Source organism: Xiphophorus hellerii, chromosome 2 (assembly GCF_003331165.1).
Source record: "Xiphophorus hellerii strain 12219 chromosome 2, Xiphophorus_hellerii-4.1, whole genome shotgun sequence".
Classification (NCBI taxonomy): Eukaryota; Metazoa; Chordata; class Actinopteri; order Cyprinodontiformes; family Poeciliidae; genus Xiphophorus; species Xiphophorus hellerii.
Genome location: NC_045673.1, coordinates 5216964 through 5231485, shown reverse-complemented (window position 1 = coordinate 5231485; position 14522 = coordinate 5216964). Strand labels below are relative to the sequence as shown.

At 36.8% G+C, this 14522-nt stretch overlaps 2 protein-coding genes and 1 pseudogene across 2 annotated transcripts in view; 1 reads left to right on the top strand and 2 right to left on the bottom strand.

Annotated features, from left to right (window-relative positions):
* The window catches only part of LOC116710420 (GTPase IMAP family member 7-like), an 80819-nt gene extending 73409 nt beyond the window's left edge, over positions 1-7410 (bottom strand). The window contains exon 1 of the mRNA XM_032549443.1: positions 7330-7410. The gene's annotated coding sequence lies outside the window, so the exon portion shown is untranslated. The remainder of the gene's footprint in view (positions 1-7329) is intronic.
* On the bottom strand, positions 2222-14298 carry LOC116731567 (GTPase IMAP family member 8-like). The gene is made up of 5 exons (XM_032581395.1): positions 14172-14298; positions 5485-5581; positions 3887-4573; positions 3722-3790; positions 2222-3470 (listed from the first exon to the last, which is right to left on the bottom strand). The coding sequence occupies exons 2-5, from the start codon at positions 5513-5515 to the stop codon at positions 2584-2586; spliced, it is 1674 nt and encodes a 557-aa protein (XP_032437286.1). The 5' UTR covers positions 5516-5581; positions 14172-14298; the 3' UTR covers positions 2222-2583.
* On the top strand, positions 10160-14192 carry LOC116731606 (GTPase IMAP family member 9-like; annotated as a pseudogene).
* Positions 14299-14522: the final 224 nt, after the last annotated feature.

Below are 14522 nucleotides of genomic sequence, written 5' to 3'. Positions count from 1 at the left end.
CTAGTTTGTTGCGATGAATGGATTCTTGTTAATGTTTTCAGGTAAACAGGGTGCGGTGAATGGAGGACGATATGGATGGATGAACATACTTGGGTTGGTGGCCAGATAAATAAATGCAGGTGCTTCTCTTTACCTGTAAGCTTTGACAATTCTTGTTAATTGAGAATGAGAAGTGTTAGTGATGGTGAGGGCCTTAACAGGAAGAGTCACACCCAAATCAAGTGTTCCAAGTACGACTGTAGGCCTTTAGTACTTACTGTCCTTTAGATAAAATGTCATAGCAAGTAAATCTAGCAGGTGTGGCTTTCTGAAGGTTGAAGTAAAATCCTGTGTTCACTTTCTGTTTAATAATGTCAAGTATGTCCATTTAAAATAAACCAGTTCAGTAACTGGAATAGGGTTTTGTTAAGGACCAAATGAAAGTAAAATAAAGTTTATTAGAAAGGCATAAGAGCTCATTTAAAAAGTGCCTAAAAAAGCTGGTCAGTCAGAACAGTACAGGGATTCAGACTCACTGGAACTAAAATGAAAGTTAAATCAATTCTTCATAATATTCTAGTGACAAACTAAACGTGTGAAATATTCAGTGGAAGCAACCTAAACAAGGCATTTTGTCATGAAACGGTGTGGTGTAGGTGGTGAGGCAGACGCTGTAGACCCAGGTTGAAGTGAGTAAATGATTTTATTTTTTTATTTTTCCTCCGAAAAGTTTTTGCGGCGCTAGTGGCTCGTATTTTTTCCACAGTAGGCAGACAGGAAGGAGGGTGATGAGAGGGGGGAAGACATGCGGTAAAGGTCGTCAGGACCAGGAGTCGAACCAGCGACGTCCACGTTGAGGACTAAGGCCTCCAAACGTGGGGCGTGCTAACCCCCTGCGCCACCACAGCACGCCCCAGAGTAAATGATTTTAATGATGAATGTCCAGTGCAACACAGTCCAACATGGTCCCATGCAAACGGGCAGCACGGCCGAGCGGAAGCCAGGGCTCGACGCCGGTAGCAACCGTAAAACAACGGACAGGGACGACGGACTGACAGACTAGATGCCAAAAGAGACGAGGACCCGACAAAGACACAGACACACAGGTGACACTAAATACACAGGAGGTAATTAGGGAAACTAGAAACACCTGGGAGTAATCGAGGGGAGAACAGGACAACACGGAGACACAGAGACACAGGAAACTCAAAATAAACACACAGAAAAACACGGAACATGACACATTCGAGCTCACAAAGGTGTAAATGAAGTTACTTCTTGACATACATATAAATGTGACTACAGGGCCTGACCACAATTCACACAGCGGCTCTAATGACACAAAATAATAGACATTTATTTTACTATGTGTACTTCCATCTCCTGAGTTAATGAGGAGTAAAAAAATATGAGTCAGGCTCATTTAGCTGCCAACCAACCAGGACACATTTTCTGTAACATCTATGCCAGGGGTCTCAAACTCCAGTCCTCGAGGGCCGCAGTCCTGCAGATTTTAGATGTGCCACAGGTACAAAACACTAGAATGAAATGACTTGATGACCTCCTCCTTGTGTAGATCAGTTCTCCAGAGCCTTAATGACCTAATTATTCTGTTCAGGTGTGGTGCAGCAGAGGCACATCTAAACGTTGCAGGACTGGAGTTTGAGACCCCTGATCTATGCAGTCTTATAGTTTGGTTCTTGGCTCCTTCCATTGAATCTGTCTGCCAATGCAGTCACTATCTGAACCTGCAGAATGTTTTGATCCAGAATGTTTTGAGGGAATATGATTCCTAAAGCTTTCAAAAACCACACAGCTAACAAATGATAGAAAGTTAGAATTACTTTAACAAAAATATAATATAATTGGGCTTTCATGATTTAAATTAACGATTAAATCATGAATTGAAGACTCATTTGAAACTCTGATTATGGCTGGTACAAATGCACGAATATAGCCTATATATATTCATGTGCTTTATATTGCTTTAACATAAATAAAAATAAAAAAACTTTTCACCTGGATTACTGACAAAGAGACTGAACAATTCCTATTGATGTTGACTAGAAAGTCCATAATGATTAGAGGTGTTTGTTTCAACGCCTCTTCAGTCCAGTTGTGGGAAAACTTAATTTGTGAAATTATTGTATTAGAAAGACTGAGAAATTATCTGAATGGAAAATGCATTTAAAAAATGGGAGCGAGTTCTGGATTATCTCAAAATTAAAAGGCCATAAATGTGAACCGGGATGATGAATATCTTTAAAATGCATCTTTCACTTTAAACACGTTGAAGCCTTTACATTGTAGCAGGTCTGAAATTCACATTTTTGGTGCAAAAATGACCCATATTATATTTACATGGGTTACTTTGTTCCAGTAATTACAGTTATTTATGTTTTGTTTTCTATTTCTGTCCTGTATAAGTTTTGTCCTGTTGTTGTCCCTTTTCCCTTTTTCCGTATAAATATTCAAAATATCTAATAAACATAACGTAAAACAAAATAATTCTGTAATTTGGTGTGTCACCATCAATTACCACCGTCATCAATAACTGATACGGGTATTAATATCGGATCGGTGCATCTCTAACCCTTTCCCCTCTCACTCTAGCAGCAGCTGCCCTCCTACCAACTCTAACATGTTGGAGATGTTTGTAACTCCACCTGCAGCAGCTCCACCTGCAGCAGCTCCACCTGCAGCAGCTCCACCTGCAGCAGCTCCACCTGCAGCAGCTCCACCTGCAGCAGCATCCATAGCAGCACGGATAAATGAGTTCTCTCTCTCTGCCTTTTTTCTTCGATCTTTAAAAACTGTCCCTGGATTTTCTCTGCGCAGTCGGTCCATTTCTTGTTGCTTGGCTCTCTGTGCCTCTCTGAACATCTCATTGCTGTAGTAACTTCCTCCATTTTGCTTAACCATTTTGTTGATCTTGTTTAGAAGTTCGCTGACTTGAGTTCTTCCTGCAGCTTTGTTGTCAAAAACATGATATTTTTCTTCAAATTTCTCCAAGACGGAGCACTGACTGATGAAGCATTTTAGAGGTTGGTGTTTTTCTAACAGGTTTTCCATTGTTATGTTTTTCTCTTTCAGCACATCTCCATATGTAAACAGGACCATGGTGTATTTGGCTGCTTCTTCTCCAAACAATCTCTGGATTATTTCCACAGTTTTTCTTTCTTCTGCTGTGAATCTGGTCGGTTGGAGAACAATCAGGAAGACATGAGGACCAGGAGCCGCCATGCTGATGCATCTAGCGATCTGTTTGGGGCAGACCAGATACTCCAGGTTTGACCCAAACAGATCTGGAGTGTCAACAACATCCAGATTTAAGCCATGGACAAAATTGCTTTCCCTCTGACAGACCGATGTCACAGAAGAATTAGAGAATCTAGACTGAAACAATCTTCCTCCTAAAATGGTGTTTCCCGCTGCACTTTTTCCAACTCCAGTTCTTCCAAGAAGAACAATCCTACGGTCCGGATTTTTAGCTGTTGGAGAATTAGAAAACAATGATAAACTGAAATCAATTTCTTTTTTCAGATAAAAGTAGAAACTAAAAATGGGTTTGATGACGTAAAATACAGAATGATGCGTTTCTCAGATTAACTGATTTGGTGGGAAAAAATGAGGTAGATCACAGAATTACATAACTTGACAAAAAAACATATTTTATAAACTTTGTTGATTGCCACTTTATTTTTAATTAAAGTGGTAATAAAAATAATTGCATAAATTATACCACCAATATAAGTGGCTGTGAAGAGTTTGTGCTGGGCCATCACGTTCTTTATCTCCAGGAGTGCAGCAGCTGGGGGTGATTAGAGTTAACATCCACTTATTGTTATTTAGATGAACTGACCAGAATGTTATAATATTGATTTTGGGTCATATCGCCCAGCCTTACCTTGAGGAGCAGCTCTTGTTAATCTGAGCGGTCGTCCCATTTCTTCTTGCTTCGCTCTATGAGACTCTCTGAACATCTCATTGCTGTAGTAACTTCCTCCATTTTGCTGAACCATTCTTTGGATCTTCTCCAGCAGTTCGCTGACTTGAGCAGGATCCTCAACATTATTGTCAAAAACATGATATTTATCTTCAAATTTCTCCAGGTTGGAGAACTGACTGATGATGTGTTTTAGAGGCTGGTGTTTTTCTAACAGGTCTTCAATGTTAGTGTTTTCCTTTCTCAGTTCGTCTCCATGGGTAAACAGGACCATGGTGTATCTGGCTGCTTCTTCTCCAAGCATTTTCTTAATTAGTTCCACCACTTTTTCATCTTCTGGTGTGAATCTGGTCGGTTGGAGCACAATCAGGAACACAAGCGGACCAGGAGCCGCCATGCTGATGCCTTTAGCAATCTCCATCACAATATCTTTATTACTTTTTATCGTCCTAAACAGGAATGGAGTATCAATAACATCCAGATTTAGACCTGCATAAACATTGGTTTTCTTCTCACAGAACAATGCCACTGAGGAAAACCAAGGATGAGACTTAAAAGCTTTCTTCCCTAATATGGTTTTTGCTGCTGCACTTTTTCCAACTCCAGTTTTTCCAAGAAGAACAATCCTGAGTTCTGGCTCCTTTTCAGCTGTTGGAGAATTAGAAAACAACAACCTGAGCATTTTTTATTCAGATAGATGTCAGTTATAAAAGGATATGTTATGGTTACATTTATTAATCTAAAAGAAAATTAGATAGATTGCAAATTTGTAGAAACAATAAAAAGGATTTGTAGCAAAATACATTTCCTTTTATACTTTGCCAATCATCCTCATGTAAGAAAATCTATTTCAGTTTTTAGCCAACATTAGATCTAACTCTGTACTTTGGTTAAGTCCATCCATTATCATACATCCTTGTCCCTACTGGGATCAGGTAGGTCTTTGGTTAAGTCATTCCAAAATCTTTGTTTTCATATCTTGAGATTATTCTTTTGTTGATTTGAATAGATTATTGGACCCGGTAAAGCGCCATGCACCAAACCAAATCATAAAGTCCGTTTTCGGTCCAGACCAGAGGACGTTTCTGGTGCGAATACACCATAAATAAATATTAAACACCCGGTTGGTTGCATTGAATTAATAATAACCAGAACTCTATTTCTAGTCTGGATTACAACTTTTCAGAACTTCTCTTTATTTTCCCACGGTCACATGATTTTATGTATATCTTTTTATCATGAAAAGCAATTTGAATTTTCTTGTAGCTGAAATATAAATAAACTTGACTTTTAAGACAGTTATTTGAATGAAATAATATCTGAAGAAAAATTTTGCATTTATTTTTTCTTAGTTTTTAATCATCTGTGATCTTAGATTTAGGACAAATGAATAATAAAAAAAAATAAACAAATAAACGCTAAGCTGAAATCAGTGTTTATTACATTTAAGCAACAAAACAATTCAAAGTGACATTTTCTGGTGTAACCGCCATGTTCTTGTACTCTTGTTCAGTCTCATGTTTTAAAAAGCAAAGCAAAAAAAAGCTCTATTTACTTACCACAAACAGCGGATGTTGGTGATAAATCCATTGAAGCTGTATATCCAGAAAACAGCGGCTTACAACGTTTAAAAACCCGGGTTCGTTATGATGAGGTCTGCAATGAAAAACAAGAGCTTCTACAGGCTGAACCGGTTCACTGTATGTGCTGTCATCAGTGTCACTTGACTGTTTTTTATATTTTATAAATCTGAGAAACCTTTTTGATGACCATAAGGTGTGTTCAAATAATACATTTTATTTTATTCCATCCTGAGTTTTATTCTTCTTTACTAAACAGCCTATCAAAACTTTTGTGGCTCCTGTTTTTCCTGATTGGTTCTTATAGTTTTTAGTTTTTTTATTATCGCTCTGGTTTTAGTGTCTTAACCTGTAAACTGTCACTTTCCTTTCGCTTTGCCATTGACACGTCTGAATCTTACCAACATGGAACAACAAGAATCGTCTACTTTATTTTATTCTATTTAGATTTAAATGCACTTAATCAACACATGTAGTTGACATGTTAGTCAAATTAAGTTTTGTAGAATGAAAATCATATCTGATGCTGGTCGTAGGCCTGTAACATTAACAAAAGTTATTATATTATTATATAATAAATTGTCTCAAGTTATTGTGATAAATAATATTGTTGTTTTGAGACCATTTTCAAATCATATAATGTTAATGACATAATAATGCAAGAACACATTCTCAAAGATCAATAAACCTTAAATCCTAATGATTTTTTTATCACTGGAACTGGAAAACATTTTAAATATCCAAAATAAATAAACAACAGAAACAACAAATAAAATGAATCATGAAGAATCTGTAAAGCAAAACTATCCTTCAAAAAAAGGGGGGATAGTTGAGGCCAAAGCACCAGACTGAAGACTTTTGCTATCCAGGTTTTGGTACAAAAAAGAAAGAAGAGAAAAATCATGCAAATGGAAATGATTGAGTTTGTCTTAATTTATCTTTCGATGAACTGATTTATTGATTATTGGGACAGGCTTAGCTGGTCTGTTCATCACATATTTGTCACAAGTCTACCCTGCGTGTTCGGCTTGCCTAGAGTTTTTATATACAGTCTATATGCTGTCTGAAGAAATGCAACGCAAATGCAACCTGACCAAAAATAACCAATCAGAGCCGGGAGGAGAGTCTTAGCGCTGTCAATCACTCTCATGTACTAGCTGCTCAATGTGCTAATGGCGCAGAAACAACTTATCTTTATAGGACAACAGTTTATCTGCCATCATTGTGAATGAGTAGCGCTACATGGATGGTGATTAACAGCGCTGAGATCCTCCTCCTGGCACTGATTGGTCATTTCTAGTTAGCACTGAGAAAAGGCAAAGGGGCTAAAAAAATGTTGTAGATTATGTGTCTAATAGCATATTGTCACAATATAGTGACATATTCAAGAAATATGTAAAAAAGAATGTATTATTTTTATAACAGTTACATACTTTAGCTTTAACTCAGAGCTAACTTGATGTCTCCAGTTCTGAAACCTGAAAACTCAGATTATCACACAGATACTAGTTTATTCAGAATAACTGCCATCCATAACTTGCTTAACCTGCTTATAAAACAGGAGCCCTGGTGTCAAATAAGGCAAGAAAATACAGACTGTCTTCACCAAAGCATTAAAATGCAGCAACACTTATTAGACTGTTCCCATTAATAGAGTCGTCTCTAGACATTCACCACTGGCGTTAGCAGATTGTTTTCTAGTCTAATGTGGCTAAAGTTGATACTAGACAGAAGATGAAAATAAAGTAACTAACTTTATCATTTACATGTTCAGATTACAAAGTTTATCAAAAACAATGTTGATAAATAACCTTATTTTCTTACCAGTGTAACAGAAGACGAGCTGTCGCTGAGGTTAAAGCCAAGATAGAAACACACGTTGGTGAAAACGAAAGTGGCTTTATGCCAAAAGCAAAACGTGTTGGAACCTGCTTCTTCTTTTTTATAACAGATCGTGAGCAACATGTATGTGTAACAGCCTTAACTCAAACCAATTAAATTCTGTTTTTTAAATTCTGTCATATAGAAAAAATAATGCTTTCCATATATAAATTTCCTCATCATTTACTTCAATTCCCAATATTCCTTTAAGACTCTTTTCCTTCTTTCAGATCCATATTCTTCACATTTCATCAGTTTCTATATTTTGTTTCCCTCTACATCCCTCGCGTTTATTGTTTTTCTTTCCAATCAAATACAACATGTCATTTAGTAATTATTGAATAATCAAAATAATTTATTTTCTTCTGTTTCTCTCACCAACATTTTAAATTATACAGACTTTTGTATTTTATACAAATTCTTTCCTTTCTCATCTTCAATCCAGTGTTTTGTCATATTTCTAGGTTCTTTATATTTCTTGTTAATTTATTTTTATTTATACACAGATGGACTCCATTTAGTCATTAGGCAACTTCTGACGGTAATTGGTTTCCCTCAGAGAAAAAGGGGTTCAATAATTTTGCACTAAAGCACTTGGAAATGTAACTGTTTGAAAAGACTTCATCAAAAACTGTCATTAGTTTTATTACACATTCAGTTATCCATATAATTATCGACATGCCAATACCACAATGTCCTCAGCAGAAAGAAAAATAACTTCTATAAAACGAAAGGTTTAGTGTTTAAAATATAAAGTAAATCAGTGCACTTTGATATTGTCACCTGCTTTCCAGCAGAGGGCGTTCTCTACCTGTTGATTAGTTTAAAATAAGTCCGATGATGTTTTTTAAGTCATGTTACTATAATGATGAACCGACTTTGATAAATTTCTTTCTGCTGAAGTGTCAAAAAGAGTTGCATCTACTTTTCCAGGACATTGGATGAAAGTATAGATATTAAATACGCTGCTCAGCTGCTTCTTTTCATCCTAATTAATGAACATAAAATTTAGAAAAAACAAATAGTATATATATATATATATATATACATAGCAGCAACCATAGGCAACATTTAGATGTTCTTAGCAATGTGTGAAAGGACAGTTGGTGCACAAACCAAACACCACAAACCAGGAAAAATCTCTCAACTTTTTCTCATAATTCTGCTACTTTTCAGTAAAATAAAATTTTGATTTTCTATTTATTTTATTCATGGACTCGTTTTACTTTTTTTTTATTGCGCGTACTGCTTTTGGTCTTACAAGTTTACTTAATGTTCTTCCACTTCTCTGATCTGATAAGGAGTTTCGCTTCTCTTGTCTCCCATTGCTTACTGTCTTGGCCACTTTTCTCATATGGCATATATAGAAAAATGTTACCTTATTTTCACAACCTTCAACTTCACCACTTGTATAAAACATATCATGATACTTTCACTCTTCTGTTTGTAACATAGCCTGATCCTTGAATCAAAGAATCGATCCACCCATTTCCAGTTGTTGGCCTCAGACAAACAGCTGGCTAGGAATCACTTCAGTCCATGCTGAAGGTTTACTCTTCAACAAACTAACAAAACCACATCAACTGCAAAAAGCAAGAATGAAACCCTGAAGTGACAAACAAGAAAATATTTTCCTCTCTCTTTTGACCTCTTACCTTCAGATTTTGTGCATTAACACCACAAATAATATTGCTGACAAACAAGAACCCAGACAGAACGGAGCAATTAGCTACATTTTCTGTGCAGCTTTAGAAATGTATTCTGACTGTAGTTTTAGAAATCAGTCAAGTTCATTTGTATAGTACATTTCAGCAACAAGACAGTTCAAAGTGCTTTTACATCATAGAAACATAAAAACATCCTGGTTTTAGTCAGAGCAGCAGCAGCAGCGTTATGGATCAGCTGCAGCTCTCTGATTTTTTTAGGCAGACCTGTGAAGTAATCAATGCGACTAAAGACAAACCCATGGATGAGTTTCTCTAGATCTTACTGAGACATTAGTCCTCTAATGCTGGAAATGTTCTTCAGGTGACAGAAGGCCGACTTTGTAACTGTCTTTATGTGGCTCTGAAGGTTCAACCTGATCGCTGGTTTCTAGCTGTAACAACTGAAACTGTGTGCTGACCAGATCAGTCCTCTTTGGGTCCAAACATAACTTCAGTTATTATTCACTTCCTCTGCTGCAGTGGCAATGGAGGAAGTGACGTCTATTCTATCCATGGGAGTCATTCAATCTGTGTTGGCCACACTTCCAAATATTTAATTAACAGCAACAACCATCTAGTTCGTTTCGGCACTTCTCTCTGCAGCAGAGGAGGACGGTTGTTTACAATGCAGGGAATTTCTGGAAAGCTTCATAGCGTAGAACTCGCCCATTATATACATCCTGGCTAAATGTTAGCAACTGGGTAAAGTTTAAAACTTCAACAGAGTCCAAGCCTCTAGCAAGCAATTATTTCTCCAAAGGCCCAACGTCCAGACTCTCTGTACAAAGCAAATAGCAGTTTGAACATCTGGTTTGATTTTTTACAAATTTCTACAGCTGAGCTGATTTAGTGGAAATTGCTCTAGAAGAGTTGCTTCCCAAGCAACCCATCTAACAGTCGTAACTAATAGATACATGTAGTGAACTATTATATGTGTGTGTTTCTCAAAACATTTAGTTTATTACGTTCCCTCATGGTTTTCTATTTGAAAGCATCCTGCATAGTTCTGACAGTGACTGCCCTGTCAGACAGATTGGCAGACAGATCCAAAGGGAGGAGCCAAGAACCCGGATCCATAAAACAGAACTGATACAAACATTAGTTGCCAAGAAATCAACAACCTTGTATCGTTACAAATCAACAGCCTGCAGGGACATAATGGAAATGACCAACTATCGTCCAGCTGGTAATAAGAGTTTATGATTAATAGCTTATTATCTATAGAGGGCAAACCTTATCAGAAAATGTTTAAATAATTAACCTCTAACAGGTTCATTGTTTCAGTTGTTTTTATACTGAAATATAAAATATTATACCTTCCATTAAGTATCATTAAATATCAAAATGTATTTTTAGTGTAAAATATCTTCTAGTCCTAACATTTAACCTTTAATAATTTTCAGAAATGACTTCCCTTCAAACTTTCTTTTTTGCACAAGTGAATGAAAAAGTTTTCCATGGAGTTTTCTCTTTGTTTGCAGAGGCAACAATTATTTTCTATTTCATTAAAGTATGTATATTCAACCCATAACAAAATTGAAATTTGATGTGAAACATCAACACTGACTTGGAAAGCATTATAAATTTTAAGTGAATAGAATTTAAGGATTCTCAGATACTTCAAGATTTAAGGATACCAGGTAAAAAAAAAAATTTAAAAACTACCTAAAATGTGCTAAATTTTAATTATTAATATAATTTACAGCTTTGATATATATTTTTTTAAATCAAAACAATCCAGGACAAAACACAGCATGCACAGTTAAACTTAAAACTAACAGGATCATGTGTCTCTCAGCCAAAACAAAACAAAATGGGGTGAAGTTTTCCTGATTTGTGCTCAGTTTGTCCCTCTTCTGCTCCATTTCTTTTCTCTAAAGAGTTTGGTGGCTCTACCTCGATCCCCTCCTATACTCTCACCGGTGGTTTTAGCCACTTCCCGCCTGTGTAAACTTCCTTGGTTTTCCTTATGTCTCCTGTTTTGCTTGGCATCTCAGTTTGGCAGAATAAAATGCAGTGTTAGATGTTTTTTGTATTTTAAGTCATGTTAAGAGAGCTCTGATTTCTTTGTGTAGAATAATAATACTCAAATACTAAGAACGTTTCCACAATTCCTAGATTGTAGGAAGCTGCAAAGAGCCTTTGCCTTATTTGGAGTTGTTTTCTCTTTTGAGTTTGAACTCACTTCGGAAAGGCCCCTAAGGTTTTACAAGACAGAAACCAGTTAAGACCAGTTGGGTCACAAATCCTGATCCACGTGAGACTGTGCTACCTGCCAAGGCGGAACTTAGGCAGATTGATTGACTTAAAAGAAAGTTTAAGTCTCTGTGCAGGGCTTCACTGAGACAAGCAGGACGACGCATGATTTGTGGGTAATTGTTAGCAGAAGGCCCAGAGTGAAGACTGTTTTTTATTTTTTCTCTGCCTTAAGTTCATATTAAAATGTTAAAGCTAAGTCTTGATGGAAATCTTATCCTTTAGAGTAGGAATCCTGCAAATCCAAGTCACGAGTCCTGCAACTTTTAGATGCGTCCCTGGATAAACACACCTGAATCACATTGCTGAATTACCTCCTCAGTGCAGTCAAGTTCTCCAAAGTGCTGCTGATTGCCTGATTAATTGACTCAGGTCTGGTGAGGCAGAGCCACATATTACATCTGCAGGACACCGGGTATAGTCAAAGGGACCGGTTGAACATCTCGGTCTGAGCAGGTGATACAAGTACATAGCTGTTAATTTACCAGAGCTCTAACCAATGAACGTATTTTAAGATCTGTCTCTGTTCCAGAAACCCTGACTCAAATGATTGCATGACCTTCTCTGCATTTCATCAAGTGCTGCAGAAGCCTGTTAATCCCCTATTCTGGTTCTGCTCTGCATCCCCAGAACCAGAAACAAACATGGAGAAGCAGCATTCAGCTTCTATTCACCACAAATCTGGAACAAACTTCCAGAAAACTGCAAAACAGCTGAAACACTGAGTTCCTTTAAATCTAGACTAAAAATCCACCTGTTTAGAGTTGCTTTTGAAACATTATAAATTAAACATTAATCAACCATCTGATGTGTAACATGGCACTTGACAAAATGTAATTACTGAGTCGTCTCTGACTTTGTATTTTTGTTTTTTTGATGCAAAGCACTTTGAAATGCCTTGTTGCTGAAATGTGCTATACAAATAAACGTGACTGACAGAACTAGATTGATTAATTTAACTTTCTCTGCCCAGACACAACATCTTATTAGAGCAGCTCTTATGGACAATAAGGCATCTGGTGGGGCAGTGAGTTGTGGGTTTGATGAGCAAAGAAGCCAAGGTGTCAGCAGCTGCTAGGATGAAGCGTCTGGGAAAAGATTCCACTCAGACAGCCGCAAACTTCAGGCATCCAGAACTACAGTTCTTATCTAAAGGAAGATTGAATGGAAACCACTTCATCGGTGTAATGAGACACAGTGTCTTTTCTTGAGGAATCTAAAACTCTGTCAACATTATTTTTTGCAGGAGCTCAGATAAGCTTGGTGCAAGCTTACTAATAGTTACTGAAAGTATAGCAACTCATGTATATGAAAATACTGGGGTTGATCTAAGTCCATGAAACTATTAATCTAATACAAAAATATTTCTGCAGACATTATTAGCTGAAAATTGAAACATCTAAATTCTCCTCCCAATCTATACATCTAAAAAGAAACATCTAATTCTGTAATTGGCATCATTAGACATATTTTAAGTTACTTTGAAGTTATCATGAATTAAAATTCTCCCTCTTTATTGTTGTCTTCAAATTCTCCAACAGCTAAAAAAGATACGGCGCTCAGGATTGTTCTTCTTGGGAAAACTGGAGTTGGAAAAAGTGCAGCAGGAAACACCATGTTGGGAGGAAGACTTTTTCATTCTTGTCTCTCTTTTTCCTCTGAGACATCGGTCTGTGAGAAGAAAATCAATGATTTTGAATGGTTTAAATCTGGCTGTTATTGATACTCCAGGTCTGTTTGATACAAATAAAAGTCATAAAGAGATTATGGAAGAAATTGCGAAAGGCATCTGCCTGGCGGCTCCTGGTCCTCATGTGTTCCTGATGGTGCTCCAAGCCGACCAGATTCACCACAGAAGAAGAAAGAAGCTTAAAAATTATCCAGAAAATTTTTGGCAATGAAGCAGCCACATACACTATGATCCTGTTTACCCATGGAGACGAATCTAAAACGGGAAAATATTACAATAGGAGAAATGTTACTAAAACACAGACCTCTACGGCATTTCATCAGTCAGTGTGCCTTCTTCCAGACATTTGAAGATAAATATCATGTCTTTGACAACAAAGTTGAGGATCCTGGTCAAGTCAGGGGACTTGCTGCAGAAGATCAACAGACTGGTTAAGGGAAATGGAGGAAGTTTCTATACCAATGAAATGTTTGAAGAGGTAGCAGAGAGCCAAGCATGAAGAAGCAGATCGATTAATCAGAGAAAATCCAGAAATTGATCCTGAAGATGCAAGAAGGCAGGCAGAGAAAGACAACTTGTTTATGCGTGCTACTCTGGGGGCTGCTGCTGCTGGAGCTGCTACTGGAGCAGGTGTTGGAGCTGCTGTTGGAGTTTTGGGAGGACCAATCGGAATTGCTATTGGAGCTGGTGTTGGAGTTAATCTGGGAGCAATTGTTGGAGCTGCAGCAGCAGTGCAAAAGATGGGATGTTCTACACAGTGATAATATGTGTGATGTTTTGGCTGCAGCTTATTAAACTATGATGTTACATGAATAAAAAAATATTTACCAGTATAAGAAGATATTTATCTACCTAGTTAATGGCTTAACTGAGGACGGATTAACTGTCAATCAGTTGAACAATGATTAATATTTACAATCATAACCTGCTTGATTACATAATGTAATGTAAGCTAAGTTCATGCTTTTTTTGTCTATGTTAATTAACATGTTTGATTTTATACATAATAGCAGACAGTACAAACAATTGTGTAATTACTACATTATATAAATGGAGTATAACCATTATCACAGCAAAGCCATTACTAAAAAATCTGATTTCTGTTTTTGCAGAATAAAAGCACTTTTACTCACAAATCAGTTTGTCTGCCATCATGAAACTGGACAACATACGTAGATAACTGGAATATGGGAAGTTTCAGGTCCAGCAGCAGAACAGATCAACATGGAGAAGGACAGAGAACTGGAAACGTGATTTTAATCAGCAGGTGTTTTACATCAATCAATCAATCAATAAAATTTTATTTGTATAGCATATTTCAGCAGCAAGACATTTCAAAGTGCTTTACATCATTACAAACACAGAAACACAATGCAATATAGAATCAATCATTAAGTCATGATGATTCTATATTCATCATGACTGATGTCAATTTGTAATTGACTTACATATAATTGATGTAAGTCAATTACAAACTTACATCA